Below are 20,389 nucleotides of genomic sequence, written 5' to 3' on the forward strand. Positions count from 1 at the left end.
GTTTCACTAAAGTGGCTACCGTCGGATTTTTCCTATGGTAAATTCGATGCTAAAGTTCGCGCCTATTTTCCTCATTTTTCTCTAATTATTAGCAGAAAATTTACCGTCGAAAATAGAAATCGGCCAGTAATGATTTGACATGACGAACCCCACACCAAAAATCGTTGGTAAATCTGCTGGTAAAGCCGATGCTAATTTGCAACGCTAAATCCAACGATACTCAGCATTTTTCTTGTAGTGAATAAGTAAAGGATTGCACAATATATTTGACAAAGTTTGAGATTCAACTTGTTTACATGCAATGTAATCAGAATAAATTTCTCCAACACTTTTACATCTAAGTGGCCAACAAAAATATGTAGATAACATATCTGAAATTCTTTTTATTACACTATGACACTTTAACTTAATATGCCCACAAGCAACATATATAGCGCAAAAATCAAATTTAGTTACATACACATTCTTCAAATATGCAAATACTAACAAGTTAGGAGTAAGAGTAGTTATTAAATCATATATTTTGGACAACTCATGAGCAAGCACATTCTCATTATCTTGTTTAATCACATATGAAAAATAATCTAACAACTTAGTTCACTTTGCATGCCTTTTGTTTAAGATCCCTTGAATTATCAAATGCAAAGCATATAATATCTTGTCATATGTTGAATACTTGAGAGATATTTCATATAACGCTCACAAAAGAATGAAATTAGTTACATTTCTCTTTTTTCATCCACATTAATACCCTCAAAATGTATTAATAAATATGCAAAACTTTAAAAATCTAACATAAAAACACTAAGCAATTCATGGTTAAATATATGAGAAATTAAACACTCTTTGAAATTCAATGATACTAATGCACTCTTATCTTAGCTAGAATTTTCTAGATATTTTTCACAAGTGTGTTTATTGCTCTCAGTTTCTTGTTCTCTCATTGACTTCTCTTTCTCAATATTCTCTTTTTTTTTTTTTATCTCAAAACTCTCTTTTTGACTCAAACAATGATTCTTTTCACTTAAATACTCATTTTTTTCTCAGTTTCTTCTTCTCTCAAATTCTTTTTTCTCTCTCTTATTTTTTTAAATTGCTCACACCCCAAGGATCCCTTTTAAAAATTTGGCTCTATTGGTTCCTCCAACACACATATCTATTTACAGCATACTCAACAAATTTTTCCATAACTAATTTTGAAGAAGAATTAAAGATAGGATTAAAAGAACTCTTTTTCTTAAGTTGATTTATATGATTCTTGTTGAAATCCTTTTTGAATTTTGTTTTATCCTCAAACTTTACTTCTTTAGAAATCCTCATAAAATTGGAGTCTGAATAAAGTCAAGTTGCTATAAGTTGTTGCTGCTTTTCCACCTGAGTGGTCAAAGTGACTAAATTCTCCATTGTTGCATGATGGTAAAGTTTGATTTTATCTGCAATATTTTTGTTTAGTCCAATAAGAAAGTGCCCTATAAGAACTTTAAGACCCTTTTCAACATTAGTCATGCTTATCAAATTCAACAACTCCTTATGGTATTTCTTTACATATTTTGATCCTTATTTCAACCTATGAAACTTTTTAAGAAACTCCTTCTGGTATGATAATGACACAAACTGGTTCTTCATGATTTTTTTATCTTCTCCCATATGAAAATTGGTCTATTTCCGTACCTTCCTCTAGACCATTCAAACTCATTCCACCAAATACGAGCATCGTCAGAACATTTGGCTTCTACCAATCTAACCTTTTTTTTCCTCTAACAGGATGCAACATGAAACTCTACCTTTCTTTCCCATTCAAAATATGCTTCAACATCATTCTTTCCTTGAAAGGCAGGGATTTACATCTTGAAAACCTTTCTCAGATAATATGAGATTCTTTCATCATCACTATTATCATCCTCAATCCTCATTGAATCTGATTTAGAAACTTGTAAAAAGAATAATGAAGACCTCACAACAATCTTCTCACGTGTACCTTTCGGATTAGGTCACTCATGTTTGCACTCGATCTATGACTTTTTTTTTCTCTTTTGAGCTCACCCCTCTTGTCTTTTTTCACTCTTAGATTACTTTAACTAGTTGCACTTTAGAAATTAAGGAGAAAGAGAGACCTAACTAAGATAATATTAATGATAGAAACTTTTAATTTGACAAGAAAAAAATTAGTTTATGTGACAAATGACTCAAAATAAAGAGAGACACTTTTTTTGAGTTTTAGAAATACTAAAATAATTTCCAATCCCAATTGATATCCCAAAATAATTGAAGCAAATCTAAACATTTGGATCACTATAAGAAAATTGCTGAGTACTATCGGATTTCCGTTGGATTTAGCGTTGTGTGTTACCGTCGGATTTTTTTGTCAAATTTACAGGCGAAAAGTGAAACTATTTTATCGTGTCAAACATTTACCATCGGATTAGCTATTTTGACAGTAAAGTTTCTAGTAACAATCGGAGGAAAAATAGGAAACTTGGCACAGATTCATTACCATCAGAGTTATCGTCGGATAGATCTGACAGTAACTCAATTTAGTGCGACGCAGCATTTTGGTCACTCGCAAAATATTACCGCCATATTTATCCGCCAAAAAATTTGACGGTAACGAGCCATAAAATTCGAAGCGCGAACCCTCTCCTCCTTCATTTCGAATCCTCCTCTCTCTTTGCCTTCTCTTCTCCCACTCTTTCTCTAACATCTGTCCACCGCTTCATCAGCCTCGCCGCTGCCAGCAGCCCTTCTGTAGCCCACTTTTGCCGCCTCCTCTCCCTTTACCCTTTGCAGCCCACTCTCTCTCTAACCTTCTTCCTCGACATCCTTTTTGGCGGCCCCTCTCACTCTCACCCCGCCACCCACCTCTGCCAGCCGCCACCAACAGTGCCGGCCCTCCAACATTCTCCCACCGCCGCTGTCGTTGCTGCTACTGTCATTACTGTCGTTGCTACTACCGTCGTTACTGCCACCGCCCCCTTCTTTGTTCTTTTCACTACTCCTGCATTCCAGGTTCTTCTTTATTTTAATATTAAATTCAATCTTTATTTTAGTTATCCTTAGTATTATTATAGGTTTTAGTTGTTAATTAGTATTATGCTCGAGTTAGAATAATTTTTTATTTTAGAGGATTTAGGTTATTAAGATAGGTTAGATTTAAAGTGTTAGGTTTTAAGTTGTTGAAAAGTATTTGGAATTATGAATGAATTGATCGATTAAAATTGTTTGTTTGGATATTCTGCTGGAAATATTATGAATTACTGTAGCTAGTATATTGTTAATATTGACTTCTTGTTAATTAGAGTTGAATGAATATTTGGTTGTGCTATTTGATATGTTTGATGTTTTTGAATGTCAAGTGTTTGATAATATGTCTCTTGTAATAATTGAGTTTTTTGTATGTAGTGATATAATGCCACATTGGTTTGTTTGTGAACTTACTTTCAATCACTACATATCACACTTTAAAACTTTACTTTTATACAAATTCATTAATTCACCATAAATTGTTGTTATCTTTTGTATGTGTATTAATATTTTTAGATTTGGTGAATTTAATTGAGTTTTGACTGATGTTGTGGATTGAGGTTGATTGGATGGGAACTGTAAAGGTGGATATATGTCCAATTTTAGGGTGGTTATGTCAAAAGTTTTTTGAAATAATAAAAATGTTGAAGAATTTGTGTTGTATATGCTTATTAGTGTTAATTGGTATTCTCTTTGCAGACATGACGACAGGTAGCAGAGGTGTCACGAGTCGGTCTCGTGGTCGTGGTAGAGGGAAGGTTTCAACTAGTACCACAGGGACTTCTCAGTCATCGCCCTCTACCCCGACTACCCCGTCGACCCTTGTGACGTCATAGGCAGGTCTATCGGACTAGCTATTCATCATGGTCCCAAATCCCAACTACGTTGCTCTTTTTGCTATGTCTCCTCCAACTCTAGTGACAGAGACCGTGATGCCAGAATCCTCTAATGGATGCCTCTCCACCACCACTCGTCATATGGAGGAGGATTCGGCCTGATGGCATGACAGCGCGAGTACTATTTTAATGTCTTTTATCCGCAACATATTTTGAATTTGTTAAGTTTTATGTGTTTTTATGTGTTTGCTAATCTTAAATTTTTCATTGATAGGTTTGCACCAAATAACAATACATGTACACAGGAGATATCCAATGTGATTAAGTCCATGTACGATAACCATGGCCGAGCTACACGAAGATCCTTGTTGAGACCAGGGGCGATGGTTTCAGAAGTGGACGATAAGAAATCAATGTTGTTGAATTAACTGTATTTTATTTCGACTAACTAATGTTATTGAATTACTTTGTGCAGGAGAAATTTATATGGGATAAGGAACATGATCCCATGATTAGGAAGATTTATTTTGACTAACTAATATATGGAATATATATTATTAGATGTATAATTTTGTCTATATGCAAATAAAAAGTCATCCATAAGTCATTTAAAATGATCTCATATTTGATTTTTTTTAATTTACTATCATTTTCACTTTTAAAACATATTAAAAATTAATGTGACTTATTATCAGAGTCTTTAATCAAAACCAAATAAAGAAAACAAATCAATAATAATCAACACAAATCAACAATAATCAGAAATTCAAAACAAAAATTTAACCTTAGAAATTATAAACACGAGTTCAGAATAAATCAACAATAATCAAAACATGTTTTAATTAGAAATAGAACAAATTAGAACTAAATAAGGAACACAAATCGGAACATGTTCTAATTAAAATTGAAACAAACAAGTTCAGTATCCTAAATTCAAAATTTTAGAAAATCCTAAGTTCAAAACAACTTCAGTACCATAAGTTCAGAACTAAATAAAGAACAAAAATCAAACATGTTTTAATTAAAATTGAAACTAAACAAATTTAGTACCCTATATTCAGAATTTTAGAAAAATCTAAGCTCAACACAGGTTCAGTACCTTAAGTTCAGAACTAAATAAGGAACACAAGTCAAAACATGTTCTAATTAAAATTGAAACTAAACAAGTCCAGTATCCTAAGTTTAGAATATTAGAAAACTCTAAGTTCAAACAAATTTAGTACACTAAATTCATAACTAAATAATCAATAATAACCAGAAGTAGAAAAATAACAAACAAACCTTATAAATTATATCAACTAATTAGAATTTTAGAAAATCATAAGTTCAGAAGCATTACCTGAAGAATAGCAACAGAGCTGAGAAGAACAAGCGGCATAGACGGTAGCGGGGTAGACGGCGGTAGAAGCAGCAGCATAGATGGTGGAAGAAGCAACGGTGTTGGCGGCGGTGGTAGCAACTCGTTCAGAATCTAGCAGCTACAACGGTGACAGGGAAAACGACGAGGAGTGGCTCCTGGAGAGGATGGGGCTGCTGAGGAGATGAGAAAGGTAGAGAAAGAGTAAGAGGTGAGAGGGTTAGAGGGTTAGAGAGAAAGACAAAGACAAATTCGAATGAATGAGAAGAGGGTTTCGCAGTTCAAATTTACAGCATAGTTACTGTTGGATTTACCATCAGAAAATTGGATGGTAAACCATTGCGAGTCGCCAAAATGTAGCATTTTCACTAAATGAGTTTACCGGCGAATTCATCAAATGGTAAATTAGATACTAACTTACGCGCCTATTTTTTTGTTTCCCTCCAATTATTACCGGCGGATTTACCGTCGGAAACATAAATCCACCAGTAATAATTTGACTTGACGAATTTGATGCCATCATTGCCGATAAATCCGCCGCTACTCTGGGTTGCTAAATTTAACGATAAATCTGATGGTACTCAATATTTTTCTTATAGTGTCTACTCCATTGATTTTGTCAGCATGTCTAACATCCCAGAGTTTACCATCAAAAAATCGGATGGTAAACCATCGTGAGTCACCAAAACGTAGTGTTTTCACTAAATGAGTTTACCAGCGAATTCATCCAATGGTAAATTTGATACTAACTTACGCGCCTATTTTTTTGGTTTCCCTCCAATTATTACCGGTGAATTTACTGTCGAAAACGTAAATCCACCAGTAATAATTTGACTTGACAAATTTGATGCCTTCAAATCCACCGCTACTCTGGGATACTAAATCTGACGATAAATCTGATGGTACTCAATATTTTTCTTATAGTGTCTACTCCATTGATTTTGTCAGCATGTCTAACATCCACCATTTTTTTCGGGATAGCATGGTCATGGTTGCTCTCAACCTTGGCAAAAGTATCACTAAAAGCATAAGGTCAACAATATAGTTAGATAAGTCAACATAGATGGACCCAACAAATTAAAACTCATATTAAAATAAACACTAAAGATGGGATCTTAATATTATTACCTATCGTAAACTTGTGAAACAGAGCTGGTGCTGTAAAAGGCCTCCAAGTTCAGGAATTTCGTTGAAGCATTTTTTCTGTGATATGTTTTTCCTTATGTGTACAATAGTGAACCGTGAAACATATGTTATATAGGGAACAATATGGGATATAGGAAGTCGTATGGAATCATATTGCTGCCAAAATAGGGTTGTACGAAAAAATTTTGAACAAGGCATGATCATGTATGGATATTGAACAATGCAGTTGGGAGGATAAATGCGTGAGATGGATGCCTGAGTTGTGCTTTTCCTAGTATATGATTACATAATGATAAACAAAGGCAAAGCTAGCCTCTTGTTTACAAATTTCTTTAAGCCATTACTCCAACAACAAAATTCCCATATTTGTTTCTTTAAAATAGATTTAAATATATTCTCAAATATATGATATCAATTACTCTAATGGAATGATAATATCAATTATTTTAACACGACAAATCATAGTGCTCATTTAAGTGTTTTGTTCTCAATTGAGAAATTAAATTAGATTAACATGATGAAGAGTATAAACGTAAATTGTTTATTTTACTTTTAAAGCACAAATTTTATTTTTAATGTAATTTCATCTAACGTCTAATCTTACTATTAATTAAGCTAATGACACCGTAATCTATAAACTTCCACATAAACTTTTCTAAGTCATTTAAATTCTTTAATTTCACTACGCCCACAGTTATATAACAACATTTTTAAAGAAAGACATGATTTTTAACAAAAAATTCATATCACTCACTCAAAAATTTATGTGAAAGTCTATTAATATGATTGTAAGGACAAACCAAACGACATATATGTCCATAACTTTGCCAATACAGCCTGGGCAACTCGTATACGGGTACAATAGCAGCAGACACATTTCAAAAAGAGAGCATGCGGTACTATTTGCTACGGCTCACAAAAGAGACAAAATTATGTACACTCATTGGCAGTGGCATGACATTAGTGTCTACACATGTGCTTTGCCAATTTGGTGAATATTGTGAAGCTATGTGGAAACAAATAAGGTAGCTAAAGTCAAGAAGACACATACACTCCTCAATAGCAAATCACCCTCACAAAAGAACATGTATGCAATAGAATACAAGGATCATTGCTTCAGCCATTTTCAATATAGAGAGGAATAACACATTGATGGATATCTTGCTGTCTAAGATACGACTACTCCGGAAAAAGGTTGACGACATTAGAAAAAATCATATGCAGATAAATGCCATTGCTCATGTCAAATCTATCTTTCTTGCCAATGGCGACTCAAGTAGTGGAAACAAAGGAAGGCGGGAGAAGAAACAAAAAATGAGGTCACCTTGTCCAGATGTGTTCAGCAAAGGTGCCACTGAAAGGGTCTAAGAACAACTAAAATTAGCATCTACCATGAAACTCAATGCATAGAAAAAAGTTTTTAAGCTCACATATAAAGAAATAAACCTGATTACCTTGCTTAGTGATGTCGATGAGGAGCCAAAGGAAGTTGTTGAAGTTGATACAGTTGATATGCTACCTCCAAAATTAACAAGGTGGTAACTTCGAGGAATCACGTTATTACAACCATGTCTTAGCCACTGCATAGGGTTAAACCAACCCAAAAAGCTCCCTCTGACACCAATTCTAAGAAAAATTTAATGGCAATAGGAAGCATGACAAGATTCTAGACACCGATAACACTTTGCATGTTATCCATTTTCCAATTTATAAATATCATTTTTTATCTTGTAATATGCTTTCGTTCCTAATGTCGATGAATGGAAAAAATGTAGTAAATACAGTTAAATAAAAAATGCTTCAAGCACTGTTCCACCATCGTAAAACAAATGCGAATCATCGTCTACAACACCAAAGAATAACCATCACAACACCCTCATTTAAACACTAAGTACGCAACTGGATCCCCAAGATGCTACATCGAAAAGGACATTCCTATCTGAAAAAAAAAGTTAATCACAATTTTGCATCGTTAGTAGGGTTATCATGCATTTTCAAACCGGTCCCTGACTTGAACCTAAGAAAAGAACATGAGAAAATTAAGGCATATATTTTCTGTTCATCACCTTACGGGGAGTAAGTTGTTGCTTTTTAAGTATCTCGGTGAAAAACCTTACATAAAGATAATATTGAACTAAAATTTGTTTTTCCAATTTGTTGAACTTCATTGTAAAAAAGAGATCACTAAGCATGGAAACTACAGAATCTCTAGAGCGTAGCTAAGATGCATGCCCAAGACATGATATTTCAGAAGAGGTTTGCATTTAACGATTAAAATTTCATAAATTAACAACAATAACTCATTAATTCTTTAGTGATTCACACATTGAAACAATAATATAAAAGATTATACTTTAAAACTGCATGTAAGCTAATGGCCATTAGAACAACATATGAACAGAGTAACAACAAAAAGACACCATGGAGCTTAACACCATCATTTGTAGTAATCTCAATAATTAAGCATAATAGTTCAAAATATGTGTAACAATGTAGCATATATTAAGTCCAATATGAATGTTGTGTCGTGAAAGTTGTACAATTGTGTAAATGATTAATTGGACTTGGTACAATTTGAATTGACTAGTCTCATATTTTGTGTGTATTATAGTATACATTATTTTTTAAATTCTAGGAGGACGTCATCAAAGATAAAACACTAGATGACTTGCTTAGAGATTATGAAAAAGATTTCATGCAACCCAATAAGAATATTAAATGGGTAAAAAAATCCACTGACTTTAACAAATTTAAATAGTTAAAATTAGAGAAAAAACTAATTTAAATATATATTATTTGTTGTGTTTATGATATTTAAATCAAACAATTTTTAAAATTTTAGATATATATTCCAATTAAGGAGAGTGTTGGTCATTGATATCTTATGGTCTTTAGAATCGTAGACAAGGTAACCTCACCAAAATATGGTGAGGAAAAGGACTCTAGGACATGAAAGTAATAGTAAGCATCTCAATATAGCAAGTGCCATGATATGCTAAAATAAGGTTCATTGAGTCTCATACAGCTATGGTTATAGGAACAAGTGCTTGTTTAAATAATATTATCAAAGGATTATTTCAAACATGGGATGCCAGGCAAGGACCATTTTGTAAAATGGGAAATAGTTCGAGCAAATGGATTACTGCAACTGGAATCAAGGTAGACCACTTGTTAGTATGCTTTCGCTTCTCTTGTTAATGCACATTTTTTCTTTGTGGTTTTAATCAAACTTTAATAATCTGGCATAGTAAAAATTTTACTTGTTGGATTATGCAATGACTGAATATAGAGTCTCACTTCACCCCATTTGTCTTCAGAGTGGTAAGCGTACACACTTTGAGTTGTCTAGCTCTACGTATAATCATTGTATTATTAAAGTGCCAATTTGGTGAATATGTAGCTTAAGGATGAAAAAGTCCGCATAAGTAGAACATTAAAGCTTGTATTATCTGATAGCAACGAGAGGAAGCAAGACATTCAAATAAACACAAATCAATGGTGGAATATGGTTGTGGAAAAAAATTAATTAGATATTTAAATTTGAGTTAAAAAATATTTATATTCTATAGTTATTAACTTGGTATTAGAATTTGAGTTCTAAAATGTTTATTTTGTTCATGTACGCATCTATCTAGCTAGAACTTGTATGATAAGATAATTATATATAGTTATGATTTAAACAATTTTAGTTATATTTAAACGATTTTTTACTCGATTTTTGTATTATAAAGTTACATAGACAAATAAAAGAAAACATGGTTTTATAATATTTCTTCTGCTTAGCATGAATTAAACTGATACAACATAGCAATCTTGCTGTAAGAAACAAAGAAATCAAAATTTTTTAAATAACTAATCGAAGTAATAGTTAAAAATCTTCCCATTATTAAAAAAATAAGAAAATGAGAACATAAGAGTTTAAAGCACTATGTTATTAACATAAAAAAAAAAAACATGTATGATCTACCACCAACTAACCTACATAGTATAACTAATGAGTGGATTGGAATTAAAAGGACTTAACTTTGTCATTATATGGTCTATCATTAGCTAATCTACATAACATGACTAGTGTATGAATTTGAGTATCCTTGTTATTGTATGAAGAGTAATATAAGATCCAAGCGTTCAGACTTGTAAAACACTAATACAAAAAAAAAGACAAAATAAAAAAATTCCTCAAATTTTTAACATAAATTTCCTGTTCATTCTCAACTTTCATCTTTCATCAATGTAATCTAAAATAGGTAACTAATAATAACAAAAAATCAATTAGACACAGTTAAAAATTAGAACTCAAATCCAACGCACACCAAATTAGACACGATTACTTCTCCACATTTGGGGTGTATTTAAATAGAAGATATCCATATTTAAAAAAGAAAACTAAAGGTTAAAGTAAAGGTAAATTGACCTAGAACAAGTAATACACATTAAAAATTGAACTCTGTTAGGTAACCAACCTTCAACCAGCCAACTACCAACCAACTTGTCATTAATTGGTAATCCTGATTTTTCAAAATTGTCATTAATTAGTAATTATTTAAATTTTATTTTAAAAAAAATATAAAATCAATAAATATTAATTACAATTGTTTAAAGTTGGCTAGTTAGGAGTTGTTTATCTATACTTTTCCTTAAAAATTAAATGCAACAAAAGTAATATAGGACTAATTAATTTCATTGGCTCCATCATCCTCATTTCCAAATTCAGAATTAGAGTCATCTATCTCCATATCCTGAAATAACACAAAATTTATGAGGAACACATGAAGAACCCCAAAGTAGCTAGTAAATAAAATATCAAAGTTGAAGAATGTCTCACTTGATCTCTGCTGGATTCAGAACAAGAATTTACATCATTTTTACCTTCATCTTTCTCATAAATGAAATCTTATTTCTCATCCTACATAGTCTCATATGCATCATCATCTATAGTTAACTATGTCGTTCATGTGAACCCCCATCATACTTACTCCAATCTGGACATGTAGTTTTATTATGCCCTAGCTTTTGTCATATACTACATCATTGTCTGGTATTATCCTTAGCCCTTCTACAAATGGGGGGTCACGAGAAACTATATCAGTGGCAGGAATTGCACCACCAAAAGCAACTGCACCAACAATATCAGCAGCATTCAGTGTGGCCACCAATCTATAATCCAACAATCACTAGTATTGGATAGACTTTAAACAATCTCAAGTGAACTCCTTTGTATCTTGTATTTGTTATTTCATATTTTTGGTCCACCTATTTAAAGCTAAATATTTTGGCAATTCACAAATATCAAGTCTAACTAAAATATATAGAATGTATTCGCAAGGAATTCAAATGACTCCATCCTCATACAAGAGCAGGTAAACTCCATTGGTAAATCATAGAAACATATTTAACATGTATCATTAGGACTACCATATTTAACTACCGTGTATAACACATAAAAACTAACATCAATGCAATCTAACACTTTCATTGAATCAAACCTTATAATAATAGAGAGAAATAGAAAAAATACATCTCTTGTATATAAATTAGTTACAGATTTTTTCAATGACAATAAACGGGTTTGCATCACAGGTACTCCATATGCACATTCAAAGTCTGCTAGACAATCCTTAAAACGAATATAGGTAACACATCCATCAAAGTGCTCTAAAAAATCTTTTAAATTATACCTGAACTTGACATACTTTGCAATAACTTAGTGCAAATTCTCACATCGAGAAGTGGTCCTAAACCTAGCAAAGAACTTTTCACGGATATGTGTCGTTGTCCAACTATGCCGATTATCATACATGTCAATTATCCATTGCTTTTCTTGCACATGAAACTTTTCAACCATCCGATCCCATTTATTACGAAATACACCAACCTTGTAATCACCCAGTATACACTTCTTAAACTGCGATGTGAACCTAGGATTACCTATTGTGGCATTGCGAATAAAGTGACAAGCACATAGGCGATGATGTGTATTAAAAAAAAATATTTTCTATTGCATATTTCATTGATAGGGCACCATCTATGATAACTGAAATTGGAGCTTTTTCCTTTATTGCTTCTAGAAAATTTTTTAACAACCAAATATGTATTTGCTCTGACTCATCACACACAAGAGTAGAAGCAAAGACAACTGTGCGGTTATGATACCCGAAAAAATGAGAAATGGACAATGATATGTGCTCTTTTTGTAAGTAGCGTCAAAAGACAATACATCACCAAACAATTGATAATCATTTGGCTTATTCCATCACACCAAAATAAATTCTTTATCTAGTGAAACCTATCAACCTCATATCTAACCATGACTGGGTCAATGGACTTTATCTTTCTCAGAAATTGAAAAGCTGCACTAGCACACCCTTCAACCGTCAATGTTGCTGTGCGACTTGATTGTACAAGTCCCTGGACAAAACGAAAACATTGTGGTGACCACCAGATTGGCTTGAGAGTGCTGCAAAAATATGTCATGATTGGAGAAAGAAGGTCATGATTGTGCAACTCAATATATTTATTTGCTCAATATCTGCAGCAGATATTTTCTGTGACCAGGAAGCATTCCAGTAACAATTGGAGAAAGAAAGTCATGATTGTGCAAATAAGAAAATTCTAAAACAATCTAGCAACCACTAACACATCAAATGACACCTGAACCTTTGCGTTGCAGCCACATCTAGTTTTAGCTCTAGGCTCTTGTTTTCTGGTCTGCATATTATCTGCATTTTTTCGTCGGAAGCCCATGCGACAAAAAACAAAATTTTGTCGATCGATTGCCTCATTGTGCTTTCGCATCTTATTTTTTCGATTATTAAATCCCATTGACTTGGCAAATGCATTGTAGAAATCAAAAGCCACTCTTAGATCACTGAAATAATATCTTTTTATATCAACATCTATAATATTCAAGAACTCAGTCTTTCCTATGTCCTCTCACCCGTCAATCTTATAGGATTCATCCAATTAATCAAAATGAGCACTTTCATTGGGTTCAGAAGCAACAATTTCTACATTTGCCAAGTTAGCATCCATGAAGATCTCATCGTTCAAGAACTCATTATATTTTACAATGGATTCTCCAAATTTCTGTAGAACCCGTCAACATTATTATTGTCATCTACATAATCCTACATAGGCAAATTAATTTAAGTTAGGTATTTTATGGGATGATGTAAGAAATCTATCAAAATTAATTCTAAGAGTATGACTTAGGATTTTAAATTGATGAAAAATCTACTTCATTAGACATTGAAATTCAGATTATTTTTTAACAGAGATTGAGAGATAAGATATATCTCGTAAATTTGATAAAGAAACAAACTTGCAACATTATAAAATATAAAACTTAGGAGATAAAAGATAATTTTGCATTTAATTAATAAAAAATTATGAAATTCAATTTTGTGTGGGAGTTAAATTTAGGATTCAACAAATTTTTTTTATTAAAATAACAAATTCTATTGGGCCATAATTCATATAGCATTATTTGTAAAAGAAAATTGATTATAATTGACAAAACATAACACACACTGTTAGATCATAACGGTAGGTTTAAGTTTTTAGTTTTTATCACAATTGGTGAAGAAAAACAAATGACAACCACAGAATTATTCACCTTGCTTGCTTGGGAGGGTCGTCCACTTTGCCTTTGCAGTACTCGAGAGATTAATCATTCGGCTTCCAACCTGATAAATATCCTAGTGCAAATAAAAAAAAATGCTAGCTAAACAATATTTTTAATAAAAAATTGTAAAACATTAGCTCAAGACAAAAAATATTGGCACCTTAATATTTTATTATATAGTATTATAAATCTAACAAAAGAGAATTTATGTGTATTTATCTAACATATATTTTAAATTCTTAGAATACTTAAAATTTCATGACACGAATTTTTGTGACAAAAATTTTACAATTTGATCATTATTTGTTTTGACACTAGTACATTGTTAAACAGATGGATTTAGAAACCAAATCATGCAAAATATTGAACTGAATATGATTATATATAAATACAACTATACTATACTATACATAAAAATTAGTGATCGATTAGAATATTAAATACATATTAAAAATACACGAAATAAAATATATATGTATATACATAATATACTATATGATTAATTTGGTGGCTATCTTTTGTTTATACATAATGCTTTTTATATTTATAGTAATAACTATATATTTATGACATATATACATATAATAAAATATAATTATGCTAATGCATTTTTTGTATGAATACTTTGTGGTAAATAGTTGTACATTTGTATAATTTTACTAAATTTCCTGTTAAAGGTTAAATTTTTATATAGTTTAATTATTTCGTTGATTTTCTAGTTTCGTAAAATTTTTAATTAGGTCTCTATATATTTTTTTAATTTAGTTCTTGCACCAAATATTTTTTTAATTAGGTCTTTCTTGACAATAAATTTAATTGTATAGAGACTTAATTAAAAAAAATTAGTGTAAGAATCCAAATAAAAAAAAAATATAGAGACCTAATTAAAAAAAAATTAGTGTAAAGACTCAATTAAAAAAAATATAAAAACCTAATTAAAAATTTTGCAAAACTATAAAAATTAATAAAATAATTAAACCTTTTTATATTTTACAAAAGCTTTATTATAAAATCCAAAATCAAGCCAATCCAAATTGATTCAGTTTGTTTTAGCTCGATTCTTCAAACAAAATTTAATTATACCAAACTGATGAAATTAAATTTACAATTGGATTTTTTTTTCATAGTATTTCTCAATTTGACATATTAAAGATTTTTAACTTGGTAAGTCAAAGACTAAGTGTGTGATTGAATTACCGCTTGTAAATGAGAGTTTGAATAAAATTAATTTTACAAACTTTTTTTTTTACTAAAGATAGGAGACTCGAACTCACAACCTCTTAATTGAGTACAGGGAGACTATGCCATTTGAGCTATAACTTATTGGCAATTGATTTTACAAACTTGATTTTGATGAAAAGTAAGTTTGTATTGAAGTGATTTATGGTTGGCAATCTTTATATTAAAATGGATTATAGTAAAATAAATATTGTTTGGATTACACTATTTAAAATCACTTTTAAATGAAAAGTTACTAAAATAGAAATTAACTTAAATAATTTTTTTATATTATCCTATCATTTTAATTTAGATATTTGAATAATCTTATTAATTAATTTTATAATAAAATTAATATTTATTTATTAAAATAAAAATAACATATAAAAAAATTAATTAAAAATTAACAAAAAAATAAAAATAATAAATAATAAAAAAAACTCATATAAAGAGAAATAATAAAAATTTAATAAATAATACAATAACATGTCTAGAAGATAAAATTGGTAAAGGAAAAATAGATGTTTAGTGTAAATGGCTAAAAGCCCGTTAGTGAAACGCAGAAGCAAGAAATTGTTACTTCTTGTAAATGAAAAATGGATTCTCTCCAGTTTTTTTAACACTTGAGGAAATGAAGTGTGATCTCTCACCATTAACTTTATAAGTGGGACCAAAATTAAATATGAGAGAGAATAATAAAGGATGAGAGATCACAATTGACACCATCTAGTTTTTTTTTTCACCAGAGAGGATCCAGTCCCCTTGTAAACGTGGTTTTGAATACAAAATCACTTCTGCTTTTGCCAAATAAAAAATTAGCCAAACAAAAAATTGAAACTTCAAAAAGATTAAACGTGCTTTTTCTCTTTGAACGTATTTGCCAAACACACTCTAATTAGTTATAAATTTAAATTTTATTTAAAAATTTATCATTAATCAATAATTACAATATACATAAAAAAAATTGAACTCTAGACACTTATTTAAAAAAACTAATAAACTAATAACCACAACAGACCAGACCAACCCAATTTGGTCTATCCATTGTTTTTTGAATTCTTGTGTTTCTTTTGTGATTTTTAAAAAGGATAATTAAACTTGTCACAAGAAGTTGAAGCCCGACTACTAAACAGCCCAATAGCCTCGTCCTTCTGCTCTCAGACCTTCCCTCTCTCTTTCTCTTCCCCTTCCTGTTCCTCATATATAAGCAACCATCTCTAAATTAGGGTTTTATAAACCCTAACCGTAACAGTAACCCTAACCCCCTCCTACGCTCTACGGAGAGAAACAATGAAGACGATTTTGTCATCGGAAACGATGAACATTCCCGACGGGGTGAGCATCAAGGTCCACGCCAAAGTGATCGAGGTGGAAGGTCCACGTGGCAAGCTTGTGCGCGATTTCAAGCACCTCAACCTTGATTTCCAGCTCATCAAGGACGAGAATGGAAACAAGAAGCTCAAGATCGACGCCTGGTTTGGCTCACGGAAGACCTCCGCAGCCATCAGAACCGCCCTCAGCCACGTCGAGAATCTCATCACCGGCGTCACCAAGGGCTATCGTTACAAGATGAGGTTCGTCTATGCTCACTTTCCGATCAATGCTAGCATCGCTAGTAACAACACCTCCATCGAGATCCGCAACTTCCTTGGCGAGAAGAAGGTTCGTTTCTTTTCTTTCTTAAAACGTGGATTTTTCCCCTGCGGTTAGTATAATTTATGTTAGTTATAAATTTTATTGATAGCATTAAGAGCACCGAATATCAGAATGAATGTCGTTTTGTAAAGTCGTGCATTTTTTTTATTCAATGCATTTGATTTAATTTTTCAAAAATTTAGAAACTTGAGTTAGTGAGACTTGCGACTGATTTTTAACTACAAATAATTAAATAATAGGTGCTGATAGCCTTGAATTTGGATTACCCTCTGCATATGACACTGCCATGTTTGATCATGGTTTAAGATACTGTGGTATACAGAAATTTCAGGGTCTATTTGATACTTTCGTTGGTTAATCAATTGTGATAGGTCTTCGTTCTATGAAATAAGCCTTTGGATGAATTTTGAGAATATTAGATACTTGTTTGTAATCAAAGCTTTTGATTTATTATTATTAAGCATGAACATGTATTGTTTGTTGTGAAGAAATGTATGTATGTGAATTGCTTTTGCAAATGTGTTAAAAGGTTTTTAAATCAATGAACAAGTTGCTGGTGGAGTGTTTGTTTTTGAATTGGTTAAATTTTATTCAAATGTTAACCAAAATGTCACTCTCTCATTAGCCAAGTCCTACTACTTTTCAATGGAGCAATATTACTATTACTATACTATACATTGCTTATTAGTTCTAGTGATGCTTTCCCTCTTTCCCCGGCAAAGGCAGGGGCTGCTTTCAAAAAATTTTCACTTGCTGATATGCTTTTGACACTATCGTTGAAGTTGGTGTCTTTTCATTTTTTGGTTTATTCTTCAGCATTCTGTGTATTCTGCTATTCTGTTATACGTCATGGTCACAAGTGTCAGTAATGGTATTACATGTTTTGGGTAATGCTGTTTTATGTAGTACTGTTGAAGAAAGCTAGGCATCTTGCAATGGATATGCTATGATGTTATTAAAGTGAAATGTCTTTGGTTGCCATACTCTCAGGTGAGGAAAGTGGACATGCTTGAGGGAGTTTCTGTTGTTCGATCTGAAAAGGTCAAGGATGAGTTGATCGTGGATGGTAATGACATTGAGCTTGTTTCGCGCTCTTGTGCCCTCATTAACCAGGTATTCAGTTCTTTCCCTCTGACTCCTAACTTTGTTCATCTTTTGCCCTTGCTTAGATTGTAATTCTGTTTTTTCCCCTTGTGTTTTATGGTTTACAACAGAAATGCCATGTCAAAAACAAAGATATTCGGAAGTTCCTTGATGGTATCTATGTTAGCGAGAAGGGGACAATTCTTGATGAGCAGTAAATTGTGGGCAAAGAGGAATTTTGATATTATTTTTGCTTCTCATTTTTCCATATTATTTAGGACTTACCCTTTTTTGGTAGTTTACAGGGATATCCTTTTGGATTATCCTCTTAAAATTTACTTTCTATTTAGCTCACCAATGGTCTAATTTTTCACTTTTCAAATTTTGGATCCTCGTTCACCCTACCTGATCTCATTATCTCAAATTGACAAATTCTCAATGTCTCTGGCCTTCAGTCAGATAAATAATGATTTAGCTGGTTTGCATACTATATAAACGAAGTCAAAGGGCCTCTCTCTAAAGTTCTCTATTCTTTTTCGGAGAAATGCAAGTGTTGGATGATGGCCCTTTATATATTTAAGAGACGCGCACCATGTGGCAACAGCCGAGTAGTGATAACCCCTTTTGCTTTGTGGCAGATGATTGTTATGTTTGATTTATTGTTTATCGTTCGTTGTTGCATGTTTTATGCATTTTCAACATTGATGTTGATAGTAAAAGGGACATATCGTTAGATATCTTTACGAGGAAATCAAACCATTTCTTCTTTTTTCATTGTTGTTCACCAAATTATTATATATTTTTTTTTACTATTGATTGCACGGGTATGCTGATGCGAATGAAAACCAATTATGATTAAAGGATAATAATAATTTCGAACAGCTTATATATTTGATTCGTGTAATTAGACTCGGGAGTTAGGTTGAAGATGGTTTATTATGATCTTAAAATGAAATGCGACATATAATCGGTTTATAAGAAAAATTATTTGCTATATAATACGCAAAAGGATACAACAAAGAGAGTAATAGAACCATTCAATTAAAAACTATAAGTTACAGACACTGTTGAATTATGACACATTTCAAATACCACACTGTTGAATTATTGTGTCCATGTATCAAACATATTTTGGAGGTATATTTTTGAAATAAATTTAGAAATAGTATAGATTATTATTCGTTAAAACAAACATATTTTAATTCATCATCTTGAATATATATATATATAGGTGCTGTCTGTGGTGACTAGTTAGGATGGGTGACTAGCGTGGCTATCCTAAGTTAGCCTGTAATCAAGCGACACGTAGTGGGTTGAATAAAAATGTTGACTGCACGAGTCCAAACTTAGGGAGCGGTGATTATGCTAATGATACGGTAATTTTAAGCAGTTTCACTCCTTTTTTTGTGAAATTTGGGCCCAAACAGATATCACAAAAAACCAATCATCATAAAAAACAAGCCAATTAATATTATAAACAAAAACTAATTTCCTAAACTCAATGACACTAGCACACACTGATCTTTAATCTCTTCAAGCCAAGACTTAAAAAAAAACATAGTTATCTAAAAAAATTATCTTTTATTTATCTTTTTATTATAATATTAAAAAAATATTAAAATAAATTCATCCAATAAATTTAGAATTTTTTAAAAATTGAATGCACATTTAAAATACAATCTGTTCATACCCTGGCCCAATGATAAAGCCCGGGTCCAAACGAAAAGCCCAATCCAAAGGATTGAGCCTCGTCCTATACCGACCTTCGCCCTACGAAGTCGGTCCCTACCACGACTTGCTCTAAAGAAGTCGGGACGAAGATTAGCTGGCAGATAAACACTCATTCAAATGAGTAACTGCCCCTAAAATCTCTCTACCCACTTCTTGTAGCCATATCTCAACCTCCCTAAGATAAAGGGACGGTTATCCACCATAAATAACGGAACTACACCAACGGTGGTTATGGGTTCACCACTATAAATACACTGACACTTCTCAGGTATCTCAGAAGTTCCAATACATTCTAAACCTGCTTAACCCCATGCTGACTTAGGCATCGGAGTGTCTTTGCAGGTACCATCCCCCATTCTTTCACATACACAACTCAGAGGCGGCTCCCAGACGTAAACCAAGTCGGAGACCACACTCCTCCTATGCTTGGGCCTCACAAACAAGTCCAACCACCGTCCGGTTCTAGGTAAGTTCCGTAACACAAACTAAATAAAACTAAAATTTAAATTTTAAATTTTAAAATTTATGTTTTAGTTTTAATATTTTTAATTAATAATAAATTACAATTTAAATACAAATTATAAAATCAAATTAAATAAAATTTGAAATTTTAATTTTAAAATTAATAAAGACTTTAAAATGAAAAAATACTAATGTTCAAATAAATAATAAAAATTCTAACTAATACTATGATAAGATATGTTAGATATATTTTTA

General features: G+C 31.8%; 1 protein-coding gene across 1 annotated transcript; it reads left to right on the forward strand.

Annotated features, from left to right (window-relative positions):
* Window positions 16,334-18,578, forward strand: LOC107609679 (60S ribosomal protein L9). Its single transcript, XM_016311693.2, has 3 exons — window positions 16,334-16,864; window positions 17,849-17,971; window positions 18,073-18,578. Exons 1-3 carry the CDS (start codon window positions 16,493-16,495, stop codon window positions 18,157-18,159), a joined length of 582 nt encoding a protein of 193 aa, XP_016167179.1. The 5' UTR covers window positions 16,334-16,492; the 3' UTR covers window positions 18,160-18,578.

This window comes from Arachis ipaensis, chromosome B07 (genome assembly GCF_000816755.2).
Source record: "Arachis ipaensis cultivar K30076 chromosome B07, Araip1.1, whole genome shotgun sequence".
Classification (NCBI taxonomy): domain Eukaryota; kingdom Viridiplantae; phylum Streptophyta; class Magnoliopsida; order Fabales; family Fabaceae; genus Arachis; species Arachis ipaensis.

Coding starts and splice junctions, on each gene's coding strand:
- LOC107609679 (XM_016311693.2), top strand. CDS start 16,493: ATGAAGACGATTTTGTCATCGGAAACGATGAACATTCCCGACGGGGTG. Junction 16,865..17,848: donor ACTTCCTTGGCGAGAAGAAG/GTTCGTTTCTTT, acceptor CCATACTCTCAG/GTGAGGAAAGTGGACATGCT. Junction 17,972..18,072: donor CTTGTGCCCTCATTAACCAG/GTATTCAGTTCT, acceptor GGTTTACAACAG/AAATGCCATGTCAAAAACAA.